Source organism: Pelobates fuscus, chromosome 12 (genome assembly GCF_036172605.1).
Source record: "Pelobates fuscus isolate aPelFus1 chromosome 12, aPelFus1.pri, whole genome shotgun sequence".
In the NCBI taxonomy this organism is placed as follows: domain Eukaryota; kingdom Metazoa; phylum Chordata; class Amphibia; order Anura; family Pelobatidae; genus Pelobates; species Pelobates fuscus.
The window spans coordinates 105,462,377-105,486,651 of NC_086328.1; the positions used below are offsets into that span (position 1 = coordinate 105,462,377).

A 24,275-nucleotide genomic window follows, 5' to 3' on the forward strand; every position below is an offset into this window, starting at 1 on the left:
GAAAAAAACACTTTAAAATGAATAATTCTTTATCTTAACAAATAACATGTCACAACTCAGACAGTGACACAGTCACCCATAACGATTATAATCATCTCTTTTTATCTAGAAACGGTGACAAAATTCTCTCAGCTCACATTCTTCACAGAAATCCTTCTATAAATAGAGCCAATGTGCAAAAAACTCTCAAATGGATAAGCGTTCAAGGCAAGAAGACAAAATATAAGGGGAACATTTAATGTGCCAATGCAATTATCTACCACCTGGTGAAAGTAGAAGTTGTGTTACCTGGAGACGCGATCTGAATTGAGGGGTTAATGGATTAACCCACTCCTCTGGACCACAAAAGCTAAATAAACCAGGATAAGATCTGACCTATTGGAAGAATGTAAATATTATGCTGCTTTCTTTGTTCTAAGTGCAATACATCTTTGGGCCATTCCCTAATGGCCGCAATCCCAAATATAGATTCTTTCGTCTGCTGCGATGGCCTTGAGGGTTCGCTCATCTTTAGATACCGCGGCAGAAATACGCAGATCTGAAAACAAAGTAAATTAAGCAGAGCCAGACTTCAAACTACGCTGAGCATTTCCAAATCTGTGGCCTGAAACTCACGGATTCCTACTTAATAAGCAACATATTTTATCTATTAAAGAGTGGTATGTTTTCAGGACAAAGGAATTAGGGCTAACTATAACTTGGTGGCGTTCAACCTCTTCATGGCACCAACCCATATAAACAGTACAAAACAGCTCAAAATCCAGCTGTGGAACATGTTCTGTACCAACATAATTAGATTTATACATTTTGCAGAAATCACACCGGCCAGCAGCACCGTTTGATAAATAGCCACTTTTATACATTAAAATGTATTCCATTATTCTATACCAAAAATAACTGGAATAACAGGAATCTGTTGTGTTTTGAGAAAGACATTAGAGGTACATTAATCATCAATGGAACTACCGTCCAGAATCTTCTCCCCACTTACTGGTCCCCAAAACAAACTGAGTAGGAAGGGGCCAGACATAGAATTCCCATCTTTGTGGGAGAGAGAGTGAACATCATGGCAAAACCACAAAAGATCCATGTACTCAAACCCGAGGATTTAAGAATAAACTGCAAATCCCAGAAACGCTCATGGTATTTTTTTTGCTAATTTGTTTTCAATTGGATTATTCACTTTAATGCACGTCATTTACTCTCTGCTGAAAAATGTTAAAGGGTTACTACAAGCACCATGACCACTTCAGTGATTTGAAGTGGTCATAGTACCTAAAGTTGTTGTGCTATAAAAAGAATAATCCATCTGCTGCCATCGGTGTAACGCCACCTCTGGCAGCATCACTGGAAATCATTTGTCACTGCTGCCATTGGTTGCCTGGTGCCAGTATGCTGTGTATGATGGCGCCAAAATAGCCCAGCACGCCACAGAAAGGGTATATTCTCATCAAAACCAATGTTTTATGACCATTTTTTTGGGGTTGGAGTAACCCTTTAAGTAAATTGTAAGACAGGAGTCTTACCCCATGCTGTTGACCATTCATTCTGTCGTGATCATAAATCACAATCACCTGCTACGTTTACACTTACAGCATGAAAGGATGTATTATTATAATTATTGGTATTTATATAGCTCCAACTAATTCCGCAGCGCTTTACAATATTATGAATGGGGTGTAAATTTACAATAAATGAGACAATTACACAGTGACGCAGTAACAATAGGTAGATGAGGGCCCTGCTCAAACGAGCTTACAGTCTTGAGGAGGTAGGGTACAAATACACAACAGGGCAGCAAGGGTGACAGCCACCAAACAAGGTGGAAAAGTAGCAGAACTGGAAGTGAGAGAGGAGTATGGCACTTCAGGAGAGCAAGAGACCGGTATGAATAGGTATAGATAAGTTACTCTGGGAGTCTAGAAGCATTTCTTAACAGATGTTTTTTGAGGGACTTTTTAAACAATTGAAGACAAGGGGTGAATCTGATGGGAGTAAGCAGGCTGTTCCAAAGGAAGGGAGCCGCCTGCAAGAAGTCCCGCAAGCGCAAGTTATCAGTAAGGGTGCGAGCAGCGGACAGGAGACCGAGAAGGGGCATATCTATGAATCAGTGAAGTAAGAGAGGCTAGAGCTGGTGAGAGCTTTATAAGTAAGGGTTAGTAGTTTGAATTGACACCTATAGTATAGAGAAAGCCAGTGTAAGAAGCGACAGATGGGCGAGGTATGGGAGGAACGATGGGTGAGAAACATCAGCCTGGCGGCAGCATTAATTACTAATTGTAGCAGGGAAATTCGACTTCTAGGGAGACCAACTTGGAGAGAATTACAGTAATTCATGCAAGAGATTACCAGAGCATGAACAAGCTCCTTGGCAGCATCTTGCGGGAGAAAGGGGCGCATGTGGGCAATGATTTTAAGGTGGAATCGACAGGTTTTAGCAACATACTGGGTATGTTGCTCAAGGCTGAGGCCAGGATCAAAGATAACAACAAGACAACGAGCTTTTAAGGACGGACTGATGTAAGTACCATCAACTTGCAGGGGAAGTGAAGGAGGAGGATCTGCATTATGGGGGGGGGGAATAAGAAGCTCAGTTTTAGAGAGATTGAGTTTCAGAAAGCGGGAGGACATCCAATCAGTGATTGAAGAGCAGTGAGGGGAGGAGAGATATATCTGGGTGTTGTTGGCATACAGATGGTAGAGGAATCAAAAGGAGTTAATGAGTTTGCCAATAGAGGCAGTATAAAGAGAGTACAGAAGGAGGCCAAGAACAGATCTTTTGTGGGGACTCCAACCGAGTCAGGGCGAGAGGAGGTGGTGTAATTGCAAAAGGAGACAGTGAACGAGCTTTGGGAGAGATAGGAGGAGAACCACGAGAGTTGTAAATATGGAAGCCTATCGCGAACAACCTAAAGAGGCCCTGGAATTGTTGTGCCAAGCAAGGGATTTACCAACTTTTGGCAAACACAAGGCACAACTTATTGCTGATCTTGTGGAGGCTGACAGCTATGTTTTCCAGCCAGAGACTGAAAGGGTTACCGCGCACTGCTTACTAGAATGCCTAGTGGTTGTACCCCTCAGAACATTAGGGACATTTGCTCAACGAATTTATTTCGGGAACTGATGGCTGCAAATCCTCAGGAGGCCCTGCTATAGTCAAGAATTGATCATGGATTTTCAAAAACTAGTCTGAAATAGTCCAGTTGGAAAATGTTTAACAAATCCACAATATTTTTGTCTAAATTTAGCTTTTTTATTCATCAGATTTACCTGTTCAGAGTTCAAACTTCATCGTATCTCACTGCACCTTTGTGCCACACGGATCCCTCTTTATATCCCAGATTCAGCTATACCTCCCAAGTGATGTTCATTATGTGGTATCCAAATCCTTCTGTGCGTCTTTTCTTCTAAGGGGTTCACAATATCATCTAGCCCCCTTGTCCCCTCTTGCCTCCCTAAATATAGAAAAATCCTACTTGTATTCCAGTTTGGAGCTGCTGCCACTGCCCCTGAACTGCATCTGACATCATCAGAAGTGGTGGTCTGAGCCAATCACAATGCTTCCCCATAGGATTGACGGAGACTTTCAAGGAGGCAGATCAGGGGCAGAGCCAGCACAAGTCAAGCACAGCCCTTGCCAATCAGCATCTCCTTATAGAGCTGGATTGAATCAATGCATCTCTATGAGGAAAGTTCAGTTTCTGCATGCTTAGGGTAGAGACACTGAATGTTGTGATGCAAGCATGTCAAACCCAAGGCTAGCAAGGGCTAAATAAACAAGGTTTAAGTTTATGTGGGCCGCAAAAAAAACCAAACGTAAATTTTCACCCCCTCTACTAAATCCCAGTCCCCCCTCATCTACTAAATCCCAGTCCCAGTCCCCATTTCGTCTACTAAACTCCAGTCCCCATTTCGTCTACTAAACTCCAGTCCCCATCTCGTCTACTAAACTCCAGTCCCCATCTCGTCTACTAAACTCCAGTCCCCATCTCGTCTACTAAACTCCAGTCCCCATCTCGTCTACTAAACTCCAGTCCCCATCTCGTCTACTAAACTCCAGTCCCCATCTCGTCTACTAAACTCCAGTCCCCATCTCGTCTACTAAACTCCAGTCCCCATCTCGTCTACTAAACTCCAGTCCCCATCTCGTCTACTAAACTCCAGTCCCCATCTCGTCTACTAAACTCCAGTCCCCATCTCGTCTACTAAACTCCAGTCCCCATCTCGTCTACTAAACCCCTGCCCCTGTTTAAAAAAAACAAAACAAAAAAACAGCCAACAAGCAGTGTTCGGAGTCCGGCCTATGGCATACCCCCCAATGGCCCCATCCGCACCTTAAAAAAGTAGATCCTCACGTTACTCCTTGAAACCCTCACACACACACACTGACAAACACACAGAATCATTCTGACACACACCTATACACACACGCGCGCGCAGCCATACACCTATACACACACACGCGCAGCCATACACCTATACACACACACGCGCAGCCATACACCTATACACACACACGCGCAGCCATACACCTATACACACACGCGCGCAGCCATACACCTATACACACACGCGCGCAGCCATACACCTATACACACACGCGCGCAGCCATACACCTATACACACACACGCGCAGCCATACACCTATACACACACACACGCAGCCATACACGCGCAGCCATACACCTATACACACACACGCGCAGCCATACACCTATACACACACGCGCAGCCATACACCTATACACACACGCGCAGCCATACACCTATACACACACGCGCAGCCATACACCTATACACACACGCGCAGCCATACACCTATACACACACGCGCAGCCATACACCTATACACACACGCGCAGCCATACACCTATACACACACACACAGCCATACGCCCACACGTGCAGCCATACACCTATACACACACGCGCAGCCATACACCTATACACACACGCGCAGCCATACACCTATACACACACACACAGCCATACGCCCACACGTGCAGCCATACACCTATACACACACGCGCAGCCATACACCTATACACACACGCGCAGCCATACACCTATACACACACACACAGCCATACGCCCACACGTGCAGCCATACACCTATACACACGTCTACTAAATCCCAGTCCCCCCCCCTCGTCTACTAAATCCCAGTCCCCCCCCTCGTCTACTAAATCCCAGTCCCCCCCCCTCGTCTACTAAATCCCAGTCCCCCCCCTCGTCTACTAAATCCCAGTCCCCCCCCTCGTCTACTAAATCCCAGTTCCCCCCCCTCGTCTACTAAATCCCAGTCCCCCCCCCTTGTCTACTAAATCCCAGTCCCCCCCCCCTCGTCTACTAAATCCCAGTCCCCCCCCTCGTCTACTAAATCCCAGTCCCCCCCCCTCGTCTACTAAATCCCAGTCCCCCCCCCTCGTCTACTAAATCCCAGTCCCCCCCCCCTCGTCTACTAAATCCCAGTCCCCCCCCTCGTCTACTAAATCCCAGTCCCCCTCATCTACTAAATCCCTGCCCCCCTCCTCGTCTACTAAACTCCAGTCCCCATTTCATCTACTAAACTCCAGTCCCCATTTCATCTACTAAACTCCAGTCCCCATTTCATCTACTAAACTCCAGTCCCCATTTCATCTACTAAACTCCAGTCCCCATTTCATCTACTAAACTCCAGTCCCCATTTCATCTACTAAACTCCAGTCCCCATTTCATCTACTAAACTCCAGTCCCCATTTCATCTACTAAACTCCAGTCCCCATTTCATCTACTAAACTCCAGTCCCCATTTCATCTACTAAACTCCAGTCCCCATTTCATCTACTAAACTCCAGTCCCCATTTCATCTACTAAACTCCAGTCCCCATTTCATCTACTAAACTCCAGTCCCCATTTCATCTACTAAACTCCAGTCCCCATTTCATCTACTAAACTCCAGTCCCCATTTCATCTACTAAACTCCAGTCCCCATTTCATCTACTAAACTCCAGTCCCCATTTCATCTACTAAACTCCAGTCCCCATTTCATCTACTAAACTCCAGTCCCCATTTCATCTACTAAACTCCAGTCCCCATTTCATCTACTAAACTCCAGTCCCCATTTCATCTACTAAACTCCAGTCCCCATTTCATCTACTAAACTCCAGTCCCCATTTCATCTACTAAACTCCAGTCCCCATTTCATCTACTAAACTCCAGTCCCCATTTCATCTACTAAACTCCAGTCCCCATTTCATCTACTAAACTCCAGTCCCCATTTCATCTACTAAACTCCAGTCCCCATTTCATCTACTAAACTCCAGTCCCCATTTCATCTACTAAACTCCAGTCCCCATTTCATCTACTAAACTCCAGTCCCCATTTCATCTACTAAACTCCAGTCCCCATTTCATCTACTAAACTCCAGTCCCCATTTCATCTACTAAACTCCAGTCCACATTTCATCTACTAAACTCCAGTCCCCATTTCATCTACTAAACTCCAGTCCCCATTTCGTCTACTAAACTCCAGTCCCCATCTCGTCTACTAAACTCCAGTCCCCATCTCGTCTACTAAACTCCAGTCCCCATCTCGTCTACTAAACTCCAGTCCCCATCTCGTCTACTAAACTCCAGTCCCCATCTCGTCTACTAAACTCCAGTCCCCATCTCGTCTACTAAACCCCTGCCCCTGTTTAAAAAAAACAAAACAAAAAAACAGCCAACAAGCAGTGTTCGGAGTCCGGCCTATGGCATACCCCCAATGGCCCCATCCCACACACACACACACACACGCAGCAATACACCTATACACACACACGCAGCCATACACCTATACACACACACGCAGCCATACACCTATACACACACACGCAGCCATACACCTATACACACACGCGCAGCCATACACCTATACACACACACAGCCATAAACCTATACACACACACACACACAGCCCTAAACCTATACACACACACAGCCCTACACCTATACACACACACAGCCCTACACCTATACACACACACACACAGCCCTACACCTATACACACACACACAGCCCTACACCTATACACACACACAGCCCTACACCTATACACACACACAAAGCCCTACACCTATACACACACACACACAAAGCCCTACACCTATACACACACACACACACAGCCCTACACCTATACACACACACACACACAGCCCTACACCTATACACACACACACAGCCCTACACCTATACACACACACACAGCCCTACACCTATACACACACACACAGCCCTACACCTATACACACACAGCCATACACCTATACACACACAGCCATACACCTATACACACACAGCCATACACCTATACACACACACACACAGCCATACACCTATACACACAGCCAGCCATACACCTATACATTCAGCCAGCCATACGCACAGACAGGGTTGGTTTCTTACCTGGGGGGGTCTAGTGGGGCTGCTGGGGAGGCAGGCAGGGGGGCGGACTTGCAGCGATGGAGCGCTGAGTGTAAGCTCCCCCTGCTCAGTGATGCTGGGAGCCGGAGTGGCGTCATATTCTGGCTCCCGCATCACTGTGTGGAGCTGAGCAGGGAGAGCTTACACTCAGCGCCCCCTCGCCGCATAAATATTAGTTGTGTGCCTCATGCGGCCCACAGCCGGGCGTTTGACATGGCTGTTGTGATGCATACTAGGCAGGACTGCCCAAGGAAGCACATCTAGCAGCCATCTAAGGCATGCTTCCCCAAACTCCGGCCCTCTAGATGTTGCTGAACTACAACTCCCATGATTCTCATTTATTTCATTCATAGAATCATGGGAGTTGTAATTAAGCAACATCTGGAGGGCCAGAGTTTGGGGAACCCTGATCTAAGGAGTGGCCAGTGGACTTATCACTAGGCTGTGTTTACAGCAAAAAGCCTAAAGGGTAATTCTACTCATCAGAACAAACACAATAAGCTGTAGTTGTTCTGGTGACTATCGTGTCCTTTTAAATATTATCAAAAAGATATTTACACTGCGTTATATTTTGACGCAATAACATTTTTATATAGGATTTTTAAAAAAAAATTAATAACCTGAAAATATAATTTGAAAAGTATATCCAAAAATATTAAAATCGAGTAAAGTACAGAACACATTGTTCGTTTTGTTAAGCTCTCTTCTTGTTTGTCTGGATATCATAATAAAGATGAGGTTTATACATGAAATGTATCAGCTGAAAGAGTGGAACAATTAAAAAAAAAATCTATTCCCTTTTCTTTATCCCTGGCATCATGCAGATAATTGCATACTGTTCCCGAAAAGTACTTGTCCTTTTATTATAGTAAGTCAAATATCATTACAGCGATTACTGAATGCCAAACCAAATCAGGAAAAGATCACACAATGCAGGGGGATTCAGGACTCAACAAGTGAAAATCTAACAAGAGGATAGGGGATACGTAAAATTCTGATCAGCTTTCATGTTACAGATGTATGTTCCTGTAAATTGTTACGGCTGTTATTTATCCTTTTTTTCTTGTGGAGAGAAGTGTAGCTTGCGTTGAGAAGCAGGTGGCGAATTTGCACTTTGAAAAGCAGCGTGAAATGTAGTTAGGACAATAACAAGGCAGCGATGTCCAGCAAAGCACTAACTCAGTGGAAAGAGTTTTGCTCATTCTGTTGCCGATCACAGATGTTTAATTTTTAACTTTCAGGTCTGTTCTGAATCACAAAATGTTTTCATTCTTAATTCAGAGAATTCATCCCAATGGATTAAAGCATGCCAAAGAAGAAAGATAAATGGAGTATCGGTATCCTAGCAGCCAGCAGTGTTCCACACCAGAAACACACAAAATATGCAGCAACTAACTGCATGGAGCGCAACCGGAATGGAGACAGAGTTTCATTAAAAGATGTCCAACAAAGCAGAGAAATACTGACTGCTCAAATCAATTCTTGTAGTCTTGCTTCTCGGCAATGCCTGAGGTCCAACTTCTCCACAATGCTTGCAGTCTTGCATCTAGTCAGTGCTTGCACTCTAGCATTTCAGCAACGCGTGCACTCTAGCATTTCAGCAACGCGTGCACTCTAGCATTTCAGCAACGCGTGCACTCTAGCATTTCAGCAACGCGTGCACTCTAGCATTTCAGCAACGCGTGCACTCTAGCATTTCAGCAACGCGTGCACTCTAGCATTTCAGCAACGCGTGCACTCTAGCATTTCAGCAACGCGTGCACTCTAGCATTTCAGCAACGCGTGCACTCTAGCATTTCAGCAACGCTTGCAGTCTAGCATTTCAGCAACGCTTGCAGTCTAGCATTTCAGCAACGCTTGCAGTCTAGCATTTCAGCAACGCTTACAGTCTAGCATTTCAGCAACGCTTGCAGTCTAGCATCTATTCAATGCTTGCAGTCTAGCAATTCAGCAATGCTTGCAATTTAGTAGCTCAGTGATACAGGCAGACTAGCGTCTGAGCAATAACACAGTCTAGTATTTCAGGATGTGCGTTGTCTAGTACTCAAATGTCTGCAGAATAACGGAGTAAAAGTGATGGTTTAATGCAACTTTCTAAGTAAATAGGGAACTTATCCATGCACTTATTGACCAACAGAACCACAGTAACTCACTCTTTTATAGTATGGGCAATATCCCTTACATTTCATCTCGAAATTCCATGTCAGCTTGAAATCACAATGGCCTGCCCTACCCTTTGTGTGTTAAAACTCATCTTGAGAGAAAACCATCTCTTCACACCAGCCCTCTCATAAATAGGTTTTTTTCACAGTCCTAGTCCCACAGCTCCCCACGCCCCATCCTTTTGCAGGACAAGCAGGCCTAGAGCGTCATACCTGGTGATCTCTCCCAGGAACATCGGTCTGATTTTGGTCATTTACAATACTTTCTCCTAGACTGCAAGCTTGTCTAAGGACAGCCTTCCTTGCTTAGTCCCATTCATTTTAATTTGTCACTTATATTAATTCCATTTGTTTTAATTTGCCACTGTAAAACTTTACAGAAAAGAGATGCCGCTCGATAAATGATAATACTAAAATTACAGCTTGTAAAAACAGCATTCAGCTCAGTAAGGCGGTAGAAGATCTGATCCCCTCCCCCCGGGTAACAAATGTTTCCTTACAGATCCATTCCCTATAACCTGTTACTTGTGTTTCGGACAACTTTTCATGTAACCTACATTTTATAAACAAAATGGCTCAGGCTCCTGAAACAAGCCTTTGATTAGCATCGCTGGCCAGACTTTCTAACGTATGCCAAATAAAGCGCTCAATAATTCTCATCTATATTTGGAGGGATTTATATGTAAAATCAATTGCTTTGCGTGGATGAATGGTGAACACAGTGACTTGTCACAGAACAGAAGCCACTTTAATGCCTCTTATATACTGATTTGTGCCCTATGTAACTCTGCCCCTGTGAGGTTCCTGCATTGATGAGAGATGAGTGCTTTACTTTGGCGTACGTTAGTTCGTTCAGAGCAATCAGGTAACAAATTCAACACTTTGGAGTTAAACCATTCATTAACCGTTTAACCCATTAAAGGAAACCTGTGCCCAGGGACCTCGTTGCAGTTTAAAACTTTGATTTTGAAAAGGCCTTGACATTTAACTAGGTGACACCAAACGCTGCTGAGACTTCTTGTAGGGAAGAATTGGATTTAGTGTTACTCTATGACTGCCAATCATCCCCTCCTCCCTAGTAAGAAAATCTGTAGTAAGGAGGCTATTCAGGGACTGGATTACAGGTAACTATCTCACTGGTTGGTTCATTTAACTTTCCTTATTTATTCAGTGTAAACTCCTGCTTTATGAAGGTACTTCTTGTTATCCATTCAGTAAGAGAGTAATACGAACTGGTATACAGAGAGTCTGCCAACCGCCCAGGCTGAAATCCCTTCTCTGAGAATTCACAGCATCTCACGGGACCTGTCACAGTTTGATTTTTAAAGGCAATTATATCAGTCAGAAATACTATGTTTCTGAATGGATTTATGACATATAATGGGAACGGGCTTCCCTGGATAGATCTGCATATTAACACAAACCTTAACAGTGGCTAAAATGTAGCTGGAATATAATCTTTTACTGGAGATTTAACAGGTGCTACCTAACCTTTCAAATCATCCCAGTCTACATATACAGAAACCACGGCCAAACAGCCATAAACACCTCCAGCTACCAGTCACACACAGGATCAGAGGAGAGCCACGGAACGTCACAAATTGCACCTGGATTCCTGACACTTAGCAACAGAAGGACAAGATCTGGGCTAATGACAAGAGTGCAGGTTTATTCCCTGCAGCTTGTGTGGCCTACACGACAGCAGAGTATTTTTGTTTACGTTTTTAACAAAAGGTTACAAAAAATTAAAATAAATTTTTCACCACCCTCTTTGCGCATATTTACCAAGGGTGCCAATACTAATGGAGGGCACTGTACAAAGACAGGAATGTAACTTGATTTTATAGTGGAGCTGATTCTCCATTGTAGCACCTTTGGGGAGCATGAAAGGACATGAGTTACCACTGTACCCCAATGTCCATATACAACAAACAATCCACTATAGCAGATAAGAACAAGTCCTCACACAATCACTATTACACATCTACTAAAATAAAACATGTCAGGGAGGCATTTCAATTTCCCAAAATGTTTCATAGCTTTATTTGGGAAATCTTTAGTGAGGTAAACAATAATTGCACAGTGCTCTCTATTTCCACTTGTCCATCAGAAAGTGAAAATTCAACCCTGGTCAGCGGACCCTTGACCCACAAGGCTTGCTGTGTTGAGTGAGATAATAAGATTTGGGCTGGAATTTAAAGGGACACTATAGGCACCAATACCACTTCATCTCATTGAAGCGGTCTGGGTGCAGTGTCCCTGACCCCCTTAGTCCTGCAATGTAAATCATTGCCATTTTTGAGAAACTGCAATAAATACATTGCAGGACTAAGAGTGCCGCTAGTGGCTGTCAATCAGATAGCCATTAGAGGCATTTCATGCTTGTTAGGTGACTTTTGGTCGCCTGACGCTGGACGTCCTCACGCTCTGCATGAGGATATCCAGAGTTAGTGAAATCCCAGTAGGAAAGTCAATGTTTTACTATAAAGAGGGGAGAGGGAACTATAGTGTAAGGAAAACCACTTTATATTTCTTACACTAGAGTATCTTTTAAGTCACATAAGAGGAAAATGCAACCTATAAAGTCTCTGGCAGACAATACAGACTGACTGCCTGCTTTGGATCCTTATAAACAAATCCAGTTTAAGAGTCAGTATAATTCATATAATATACAAAAGAAACCAGGGCAAGTGCCATAAATGGGCAAATATTTCTATTTTCTAAACATGCAGACATGCTTTTCCCCTGCAGACCATGTGATGGTAATTACTTATGCTCTGTATGTAAGTCATTTCACAGAGTTGATCTACTTACTTCCTGTTTGAACATACACGCTGCCCTAGTGAGCTCGCCATTAAAAAACAAATTCGATACCTTTATTTTGACACTCTCTCGGCCTATTATTACATGCTCTGCACTCTATAAAGTGTGGCGTCACTCTGGGACTATCGCAGAGAATAAACATGACCTGTCAGGATATAATAACAACAGTTATTTACTAAAGTCAAAATTCCAAGGGAATTACAAATTTAAAGCCACAGTAGCTGAACTAAAGCATAGCTATGAGAAAGTTAAGTTATTTTAAACTCAAATTTGAAATTCACACTTTAGTAGATAAAACGTAATTATAAATTGTGTTTTGATAGGATGTATCTGTGCCTTTAAACTATCTCATAAAAAAACATGCAGAATTTACACAAAAAAAAACAGCAAAGGGAATTTCATATCTAAAATGAGAAAGTAAATAAATACGAGTCTGTTCTGTATGTTATAGGCTAAAACATTTTTTACATAAGCTTTTTATTTAGCTTTGTTTTCATTTCTCTCTCTCTTTATTTATATATTTTTTTATTTAGGTATTGGAATTATGTGAGCTTTTTTTTTTTTTTTTTAAACAAACTCCGCCATGCTCCCTTGCTGCAATATACAATGGAATTCTAGATTATTTATGATAATTTGTAGAAGGCCATTTCTCTGTTTCGAAATGCCAATTTCCCCATGTACAAAACAAGTTTCAAAAGTTTGCCAAGATCATCACAATGTGGTGACTGCAAAGAGCCCTGAACTCAATCCCAACAAATTTGGATCAATAACTGTGAGCCAATCTATTATGTCATGGTCTTTGTTTAACTCACTAATGCTCTCAGGACAGAAGAAATTCCCCATATCAATATTCCAACACCTAGCAGAAAGCCCACCAGGTACAGCTACATGGGAAGTTGCTGGATTTACCTTAAAGAAGAAAATCCCAAGGCCGGTCACTGATCTTCAAATGAGAAAAGGGTAGTTATAAGTTCCCCCCACTGGATAGAGGCTTTATCGGTCTCTGGAAGGCAAACCCCATGGGGTACACCTGATGAGATATAAGGTGCTCTAGTGACCTTTTTTTTAATTATTTTTTTTACAAGCTAATGGCACTTGTGAAATTATTACCACTTTGAGACTGGTCTCAACAACATTAAAACCACACACAAACCACATGGCAACAAGAATTTTATTGAAAAATTGAAATTAAGTCAAATAGTTTAAAACATTTCAAGTAAAACGTTTCAGACAATCTTCTAATATGTTTATTTCGATATTGTATAAAATGGGTTCATCCCGATATCCATCTTCAGAGAACATGGCTATTGCCTATATTCTAACCACAAGCTTCTTCAGGTTTTAGTGAATCACTTGGTGGTATATTTAATATATTTTTTTCTTCTTTCACTTGTATGCATGATGTGTCAACAACCACGGCCAGGGAATTGTAAATGAGTATTAATATCTCATCAGCTAATCATAAGCGAACAGCAGAGGTCCAAGTGTGGTCTTTGAATTACCATCACATACACGAGATGTTTGGAGAATTTGAGGAGCTCAGAAATAAATCATAGAGTGAAGGATAATACGTGCCAGCAGGTATCAGAAGACACAGTTATAGTTTATGGAAAGTACAAAAGGTGATTAAAGATCATATTGGATCTTGGTGTAAGATCAACATAAAACGGTCTTTCAATCGTGCTGGCTCAACTAAATCGAGATAATGCCAGAACATGTTATAATCTTAAGTAGAAACAGGTAGCACAGGAGATCACATTTCCAGAAACGCCCAGAATGTTGGAAACGGTCAACATAACATATCAGCCTACACCTCACTAATCCAAAGGACGAGTTTGCCAAACACAAGTCAAGAGGATACCTCATCTCAGAAAGAAACCACAGCACATCACCGGAGACCTTACATAGAAAACAGGAAAACGAGTAAAAGGTATCAGAATATGATGATGTTATTGATTATAGGACAGCTCTTCGTACCATTCACAGTCTTCTGAGAGGGTCTGCAAGCATTTCTATCGTTTCATGTCCAGACATAACAGTCGCTTGCTTTCCAACCAGGAAAGTATGTGTTGGACGCTAGATTAACCTCATTTACTGCAGAAGTTGATATAAAGTCATAATATTTAAACAAATGGTTACCAAGAAAAGCTAACGTAATGAGTCTAAGATGTCATTCTGGCAATCTGGCTTTTAAAATAAATTTATCAGCTGGTTGTGCAAGACTGCCAATGATCAATAGTTTCCACAAATATTTAAACTGTCCCTGGCATAAACTGGGGCAGGTTCCTTCAATATGTTAACAAAATATTGAGTTTATGCAGTGATAGACAGAAAGACAAAAATCTATCTGTAACATATAGCTAAGGCAATGAAATATACAAAATAAATACAGGTACTCCTTACTTACCGACCGGGTTCCGTTTCTACGACCCCGTCGTAGAATGAATTGGTCGGTAAGAGAGGAGTTAAGGGATTCCCTACTCTGGTGCGCTTGTCTATGTTTGGGGAAATTTCCCCGAACATACACAAACGCACCAGAGTAGGGAATCTCTCTAATCTATGTTCGGACAAATTTCCCCGAGCATAGATTAAAGGGATTCCCTGCTATGTTTCGTTTGTCTATGTTCGGGGAAATGTCCCAGAACATAGATGAACGCAGCAGATCAGGGAATCCCTCTAATTCCCATGAGGGCTCGCACTTACCACCCTGCGCGAGCTGTTGTAAAACAGGTAGGTCGCAAAACGAGGACCACCTGTAAATAAAACAAGATTAAAAAAAAAAAGAGAGAGAGAGAGAAATCTAACCTTTCATATTCTAACATTTTCTTAAAAATCGGCTATGTTTATAGCTTCTGTAGTGAGCTTTCATGAAGACAGGAAGTGATTCAGCCAATTCTTCTTCTCTTACAGAAAACAGAATATCCCGTAAACACCTGTCCAGTAAATGCCAACATGTAGTTTTGCACTCAAATGAATACTTTCAATGAAGTTGTTAAGGTGCCAAGAGGTCCTGAGGTGTTAAACGGTTTACAAACTGTTTAACCCCAAAGTTGTGAAGATGGTCCTGTCCGCTGTGTCACCTTGTTTCCTGCAATGTGTCAGGCGTCAATAAGACTGAGTGCCTCTGATAGGCAGAGAGTGTCAGTTGATGCTCACAGCTTATCGCAAGCGTCCCATTTTTTAAAACAGTGAGAGAAAGATCCAGCTCACCCCAGTGACCCTTAATGGATTAAACATTGAACACGTTCCCCAGGTTAAAGGGGAGCAGCTGCAGGACACCGTGTAGTCATATAGGACAAAAAAAGAGAGAGAAAAAGGAAGCTAAAGGAACACTCTATAAGGGGTTAACCCATAGACAAAAGCGATAAACAAACAAGAAATGAGTGTCCTATCAATAAAATATAACTTAATAATTCTATTAAAATTTGTGAATTGACAAGGATAAAATATCCAATTATCAAATATATGTAAACAAGTATTCAATATGGTGATGTACCAATGTGCAAATGCCAACTATTTAGTAGAGGTAAAATAGATCCCATTGTAGGATATTTTTTAATCCTTTTCAAATAACTCAAAAACATGCATCAAAATTTCCTCTAAGGTCAGGTTGAGAACCCTGAACCTTCTGATGCCCGACGGGTAACAATGCACGAATCATTCAGCAATAGATATTTCATTCGACCACTGTGGATTGCAAAACTATGTTTTGCACATGTATTTGGGAATAGGTTTCTGAAAACGTTAGAACAGAACCTCCCAATTTTGTAATATTTTACCTTTTCAGATCGGATTTATGGTTATTTAACCTTCTTATTTAAGAATTTTCTATCTTTTTTGAGTCTTAATCATTGCATCAGAAGGTTCAGAATTTCAGGAAATTTTGATGCATGTTTTTGAGTTATTTGAAAAGGATTAAATATATCCTATAATGGGATCTATTTTTACCTCTACTAAATAGTTGGCATTTGCACATTGGTACATCACCATATTGAATACTTGTTTACATATATTTGATAATTGGATATTTTATCCTTGTCAATTCACTAATTGTAATTAGTCATATGGGACAGTACAGCAACATTGTGTCAGGATCTTACCATCGCACAGTTAGAAAAATGGATAAACAGGGCTTATGGAACTGTCACCGATAAAATGTCCTCTGTAAAAACCATCCTTGTGTTTTCTCCAAACACATTTTGGACCCTAGATACGAATAATGATAAATGGCCAGCTCATTTAAAGATTATTTTTATTGTGAAAGCATTAGTGAGCCAGCGAGCAGCTAAAGCGCGGGGTCTGTATGAACTAAAACGGAGAAGGTCAATTGATGCACAGATTCCTCAACGCGCACACCATTTCTACATTTCACATGGGCTGTGTGGAATATATTGATAATGCACACTGAGAAATAGAGACGGCGTAAAGTTCCTGCAAAATCTAACACTTCATTAATTAAACATTTCAAAATAAGAAATATACATCAACTTTACATTTTTAAGATTTTAGCCCACATTTTTAAATTGTCTTTATTTAGGGAAGATTGCAGAGCTCTGCAAGACTGGTTGATCCCGATTCCTTCAAAACACAAAGTTCCACAGCACCAACATGGTCAGTAGTACCATGCAAATAGTACAGTCACGCAATTGACAAGAAGAAAACGTAGAGAAATGGGAAAAAGTGAAGGCACCCCAAATTTACCATGTGTAGGAAGAGGTATCTGGGGCCAGGTGTTTATATTATATACATTAGTTAAATCACTGATGTAGAAGGTATAATAAGATGAGGCAGACACTGGGAGGATGAGGTGAAAGGAAAGGAATCAAATGTATGATTAAGAGTGGTATCTGAGTACCAGCCATTCCACAGGGTGTGAAATGTAGCGAGTGCAAGAGGGTACGGGGGTAATAAAATGAACACGTGGTTCACAAGCAGAGAGGCAAATATAGCTTTTTCGGAGATCAAATAAATATTAAGAAGGACTGGAAGGTAAACCCTTTCCTTTTACCATGTCATTAATGGAATGTATAGCTCACTCTTCACACAGCAGGTTTCATTTTGCATGCACTACACAGAAAGCACATAACCGATGGATTACTCTCCAATCCTCTTTTACTGAAACTCGCAGATTTTTAAGAAATTTCTTGGGGGAAGTTTGCATTTCTTTCCTGTGTCCACATACGTTTGTAATCACTTACTAAGACATCGGCTTTAAAAATCTGTGACAAGGAAATCAATGCCAAAAAATTACTTAGTTGTGATTTCACAAAAGGAACGTTAATCACAGGGAAAAAAAACAGCGATTCTGCACTGCGTATAATTCCTCCGTTACAGTGTAATCTCTTGGATTAGGTGCTTTGTGAGGCTTCCAGCACGATCCCAAAAGCAGGCAAGATGAATGTGATTAATGAGATCATATCATCGGGGACGCAGAAATCGGTTACTAAAATCTTACCATCCTCCGTTTCATTTTATACATTTATAAGAAGACATTTTTCCTTTGGTGCAAGGTCAAAGCCCACACATTTAGCCTTTGGGTGAAAGTATACATAAAAAAAAATACTAATTGAATTAGGGGGAATTTAGCGCTAAGTGTTGAAATTCATGGCGTTACTTTGTCTTACGAAACAAAAGTAAAATCCCATAGGGCATGGCAAAAACGAAAGGCGAACTGCCGAACCTTCTTCCTACTATGCTTAAAGGGACACAACACTGCCCAAATACATAGAAAAAATATAGTAAAAAAATCTGTTTAGTAGATACACCCCAATAAAAAAACATATGTGTATTTAATTATGCATTTTACCACTGAGGTTATTTCAACAGCTTGTGAAGGCTACAGCGCTCCCCATATAACCCTGCTCAAACTTTCTGTGACTGTCCAATCACAGATTTCCCAAAGCAACTCAATGAGAAGTCTTTGCAAATCAGGTGCTCGGGCAAAAAAAACTGATTTTGTTATAAAAAAAATTGATATTTAGGCACTACTACTGTAAGCTTATAGAACCAGTTTGTTTTCATTATCTGATGGTCTGGGCAATATGTCACTGACTTACAGCAAGCAGATTGTACACAGCACCCCCTAGAGATGATGTCTAGTACAGCACACAGAAAATGGCAGGTAATATTTGAGTAGAAATAAAACATGCATGTATAGATAAAATGCTAAGTACATGTGTTAGCACTATATTACATAGTTACATACCTGCAAAGAGACATACACCCATCAAGTTCAGCCTCTCTCACATTTGTTTTCGATCCAAAAGAAGGCAAAAAAAACACAGTTTGAAGCCCTTCCTATTTTGCAACAAACTAGGAAAAAATTCCATCTTGACCCCAGAATGGCAGTCAGATATCTCTTTGGATCAAGAAACTATTACCCCACTAAGTAAAATTTATATCACTGAACATTTTCGCATGTATTTACCGAATTGTTGTTTAAACACCTGTACAGACTATGAAACCACCTCTTCAGTCAGAGAATTTCACATCCTTATTGTTCTTACTGTAAAAAAAACTTTACCTTTGCCTTAGAGTAAATCTCTTTTCTTCCAGTCTAAATGCGTAATCTTGTGTTATATGTATAGTCCTGTACATGAATAGATTTCCAGACAATGTTTGTATTGGCCCCGAATATATTTGTATAATGCTGTCACATGCCCTCTGAGATGCTGTTTTTCCAAACTAAAGAGATTTAAATTTGTTAACCTTTCTTCATACCTAAAATGCTAAATTCCTTTTATTATTTTTTTAGTCCACAGCCTTCTTTGGAAACGGTGTCCAAAATTGCACAGCATATTCAAGGTGTGGTCTTACCAGTGATTTATAAAGAGGCAAAATTATATTTTCTTCCTGAGAATTAATGGAATTTGCAACTACTTATTGACTTGGCACATTGCAGCCTAGTTTGTTGTCTATAACAATTCCCAAATCCTCCTGGTGTCTCCTGCTGCACTTACTGTAATGTATCCTGTAAAGTGTCTAGTACACCTGTTAGAGCTATAAAAATAAAATATACATACACTGCATACCTCCCTCTACTGTAATGTAATCTGTAAAGTGCTAAGTACACCTGTTAGACCTACTTACTGTACATCCCCCTTCCCTCCATAGTAACACACCTGTACCATATTGATCTAAATTGTTTTTACCTGTAGATTAATTTCCGCCTCATAAAATGTCAGACAAGCACAGTAGTGACGATCAGAATCGATATCCGTTAAAACTACCACAAAGAAGGTCGGTGGTTTCCTCTCTCGGGAAAGCTGCCATCCTCCCGGCTGACAAAACTGAGGGGATAAGAAGAAAAAAATAAAATAAAATAAAAAATTAAAATTTTGGCTTTCTTTCCAATTTGTGACACAGATCAAAGAGTTAAATTGTGAAACGGATATATAAAGAATAGAAGTGTTCTATAAAGCGACAAAACAAACATTTATAACAAATACTCAATTAGAGAGGATGGGAGAAATTCAGCCACTCATGCCCATCAGTCCCCAATCCTGGCCTGTGAGGACCATTGGACTGGACCACTGGTTAGAAAGACAGATGACACAGTGGGGGGAGAGGCGACAGTTTTGGCAATGGAGAATTTTGTAAACATTTTATAAGCTTAAAAATGAGGGGTAAAACGTTACCTAACCAGACATTGGCACACTAAAGTATTAGGTGTACAGGTTTGTATTCATAATGCTATATATAGTGTTCCTTTAAATCTGATTTAGTTATTACAATTGGGTTTCTTTTAATAAACTGCTCTTAAGAGGAATTCTATTTATTGATAGTTTTCTATGTATTCACCATGGGCCTGGCACTCACTCCCCCGTTTTGTTCCTTTCCTCTGTGCAAATTCCAATCGAAATATAAATCTCCAAGAACTGCACTCCAGAGGGCTTTGTAATGAGTTTTAGAATTTTTTTGTGTCACTATAAATTTAAGTTGTTCTTCAAATATTAGGGATTAAACCAGAGATTGTTCAACTTGCAGTAATTCATCATTATCTATGTATTTATAATAGTTTATTACAATATCTGTTCTGTTATAATTGGTAAACTAATCTGAAAGTTATTATTTGAAATATGAAATCTTCATCTGGTTGCAAATATTAAAGACTCGAACAACCAGCAAGAGTGAGTCTTTATGTTTTCAGATCCAGATTTAAAATACGGTAGTCTACCTAGTGATTCAAATCCAAACCACCTGGACCAGTGCCCTTTGCAATCTCTCCCCGTTGCTTTACTCTCAAGACAAACTACAAAGGATGCCAGTAATGTCCTGGATATGGACTCACACAGAACATGATGTCGTTTTAGTGCCAATGATCCAAACATTCACAAGGCTTCTCCTAATAGATTCACACCAAGGACATAGTTTAGAAAACAACCGGGTAATAACTTAATTCACACCAGCTCTTTTCCCAAATCGCAAGACGTTGTCTTGGTGGATATCTTCATATTGACAGACATCAGATCTTTCAATAGTGATCATAGGTGTTCAACACATTTCCCTGCTTTTTTTTTTTTTTTGATCACCCAATGATTTTACATAAAGTTGGATATCAGAACGCGCTGGGGACAGTGTAACAACAAACTGGATTAGTGATCTGCTTTACCCACTTTGCAAGAAAGTACGGCACAAATAACCTACAGGAAGATATAACAAATACTCAGAGAGGATGGGAGAAATTCAGCCACTCATGCCCATCAGTCCCCAATCCTGGCCTGTGAGGACCATTGGACTGGACCACTGGCTAGAAAGACAGATGACACAGTGGGGGGGGAGAGGCGACAGTTTTGGCAATGGAGAATTTTGTAAACATTTTATAAGCTTGAAAATGAGGGGTAAAACGTTACCTAACCAGACATTGGCACACTAAAGAGTTAGGTGTACAGGTTTGTATTCCTAATGCTATATATAGTGTTCCTTTAAATCTGATTTAGTTATTAAAATTGGGTTTCTTTTAATAAACTGCTCTTAAGAGGAATTCTATTTATTGATAGTTTTCTATGTATTCACCATGGGCCTGGCACTCACTCTCCCGTTTTGTTCCTTTCCTCTGTGCAAATTCCAATCGAAATATAAATCTCCAAGAACTGCACTCCAGAGGGCTTTGTAATGAGTTTTAGAATTTTTTTGTGTCCAATCACATATGTCAACGTTCCAGTCCTCACACTAGGACTTTTATCAAGACCTTTAAGAAACATTATAGTCGTAGGTTATTCAGTCTGAAACAGGGATTAGGTACGTAGCATGAGGCTGTGTAGTCAAGCAATATTTGGTAAATTAATTGTATTAATCCACATTAATTGAACTTGTTTTAGGTACCAGATGTATCCTTATATTTTAGTTATACAGATTGTATTAATTGAACTTGTGTCTGCAGAGAGAACGTTCAATAATTAAAAAATAAAGTTCAGAAAAAGACCTTAATTCCATTGTTATTCTGCAAATTTTTGGACACTATAAATTTAAGTTGTTCTTCAAATATTAGGGATTAAACCAGAGATTGTTCAACTTGCAGTAATTTATCATTATCTATGTATTTATAATAGTTTATTACAATATCTGTTCTGTTATAATTGGTAAACTAATCTGAAAGTTATTATTTGAAATATGAAATCTTCATCTGGTTGCAAATATTAAAGACTCGAACAACCAGCAAGAGTGAGTCTTTATGTTTTCAGATCCAGATTTAAAATACGGTAGTCTACCTAGTGATTCAAATCCAAACCACCTGGACCAGTGCCCTTTGCAATCTCTCCCCGTTGCTTTACTCTCAAGACAAACTACAAAGGATGCCAGTAATGTCCTGGATATGGACTCACACAGAACATGATGTCGTTTTAGTGCCAATGATCCAAACATTCACAAGGCTTCTCCTAATAGATTCACACCAAGGACATAGTTTAGAAAACAACCGGGTAATAACTTAATTCACACCAGCTCTTTTCCCAAATCGCAAGACGTTGTCTTGGTGGATATCTTCATATTGACAGACATCAGATCTTTCAATAGTGATCATAGGTGTTCAACACATTTCCCTGCTTTTTTTTTTTGATCACCCAATGATTTTACATAAAGTTGGATATCAGAACGCGCTGGGGACAGTGTAACAACAAACTGGATTAGTGATCTGCTTTACCCACTTTGCGAAAAAGTACGGCACAAATAACCTACAGGAAGATCTGCACAGTGTATGACAACAGCGCAGCTAGTACCACATAACACTTTGTATTTTACATAGCTGGATGCTGTTATTCAGTCACTTTACTCATCAATATGACAGAAGAATGAGGTTCACGTAAAATAAGGCTTCCCGAGATCTCAGCAGGCTCCGTATTTAACATTAATTTATTCAGAGATTGCAGCATTGTTGGCGAGGAGTACAAAAACAAATAACAGAGCGACTTTAATCTCTGTGTATGAATGTGGCACGGCTCCAAAGCTAAAATAAAAGTGTGACAATTAGTTGCTAAGGGGGAAGGTGTTGCTGAGTAAATGTTAAAGGTGCAGCAGGTGTCTGAATCATGCACGTGTCACGCTTGTTACCATGGTAACAGTTTGTAAACAGATGTATAAACGTGATATAAGTCTGCAAGGCATTGGATCCTCCCCCAGAATCCTTCAGTTTTCTCCAGTCATAGAGCTTACAGAAGGCACACCCCATCCACAATAAACCAATATTAACCAGATCACTACACGTGGCTCAGAATGCCCTCTTTTGTTCTTGAAGGCCACTGAATGCCTATTAATAAGCAATATATTATTAATACAGCACCACTTTAATCTATAGCATTGTACAATAGTATAAACTCTCTCTCATATATATATATATATATATATATATATATATATACACACACACACACACACACACACTAAAATACAGAAAGGGTTTAGTCATTAAACAGTTGATTGAAAACCACATTTTAACATTTATGTTAGCTGCCTGTCAAAGCTCACTGCAACCAGTCCTGCTGAGACCCAGGAGTATGTTGGCCTAGCAGATATTTGGTTCTGCACAGCTTGACTATTGTTTACCAAAGTTCACAAATTCAGCTTTAATTTCTCCACAATTCATTGTGTGATAAAACATGCGTAGACTGTCATAACAGCCTGTAAACCTTAAATACATGAAAATCCGACAAAACCCCAACGTTGGAAATTAGCAGATAATGTAATAATGTAGTTGTTGCATTTCTTGAAGCCATTTCAAAACATTTTGTCGGTTATCACATTACACACTGTCACAATGATGCCCATCTTTCCACATCCGCCTACCAAAACAATATTTTTTTAAAAATATAACCATGGCCGCTCAAGCTTTTTTTTCTTCCTTAAATAATGATGGAATAACTATGCCTCTAATTAAAAAGAAGCTTAAAAGAAAAGAAAAAAGAACGGAAAAATAAAGAGGAATATTAATTCAAATTGCAATGTTTACCGAATATAATATCTAAATAATTACATCCTCTGGATTTTTGCTGCATAAACTGCTAAAAAGGTGCTTGGTAATTGGGGAGGAATTTTTAATCCCTACTGCGCAATAAAAAGAAAGGAAGGAGGGGGACGGGGCGTGGACGCTAAGCCGGACGGTCGCAGACTGCTGGGGTTCCTGCTCAATCCCACTCTAATCGTTCAATAGAGGGTGAAAATCTCTTACACGCGGACTTACCCACACTGGTACCCTCGTCTGATACTCCTGGGGCAATCTTGGAGCGGTCTTGTGGGCGGCCTGACGGCTGTGGCCTCCGGCAAATCGTGGCCTGGTGCTGTCCCGGCGGGAGAAACGGCCGATCTCTCTGCCTGGGGCAACTGAAGCTCTTCTCTGTGTGAACCCTCATA

General features: G+C 40.6%; 1 protein-coding gene across 2 annotated transcripts in view; it reads right to left on the bottom strand.

Annotated features, from left to right (window-relative positions):
* The window catches only part of SBF2 (SET binding factor 2), a 273,605-nt gene that overhangs the window by 126,330 nt on the left and 123,000 nt on the right, over nucleotides 1-24,275 (bottom strand). For both annotated transcript variants that reach the window (XM_063437862.1, XM_063437861.1), the window contains exon 3: nucleotides 19,583-19,720. In XM_063437862.1, the coding sequence (XP_063293932.1) occupies nucleotides 19,583-19,720 (138 nt within the window). The remainder of the gene's footprint in view (nucleotides 1-19,582; nucleotides 19,721-24,275) is intronic.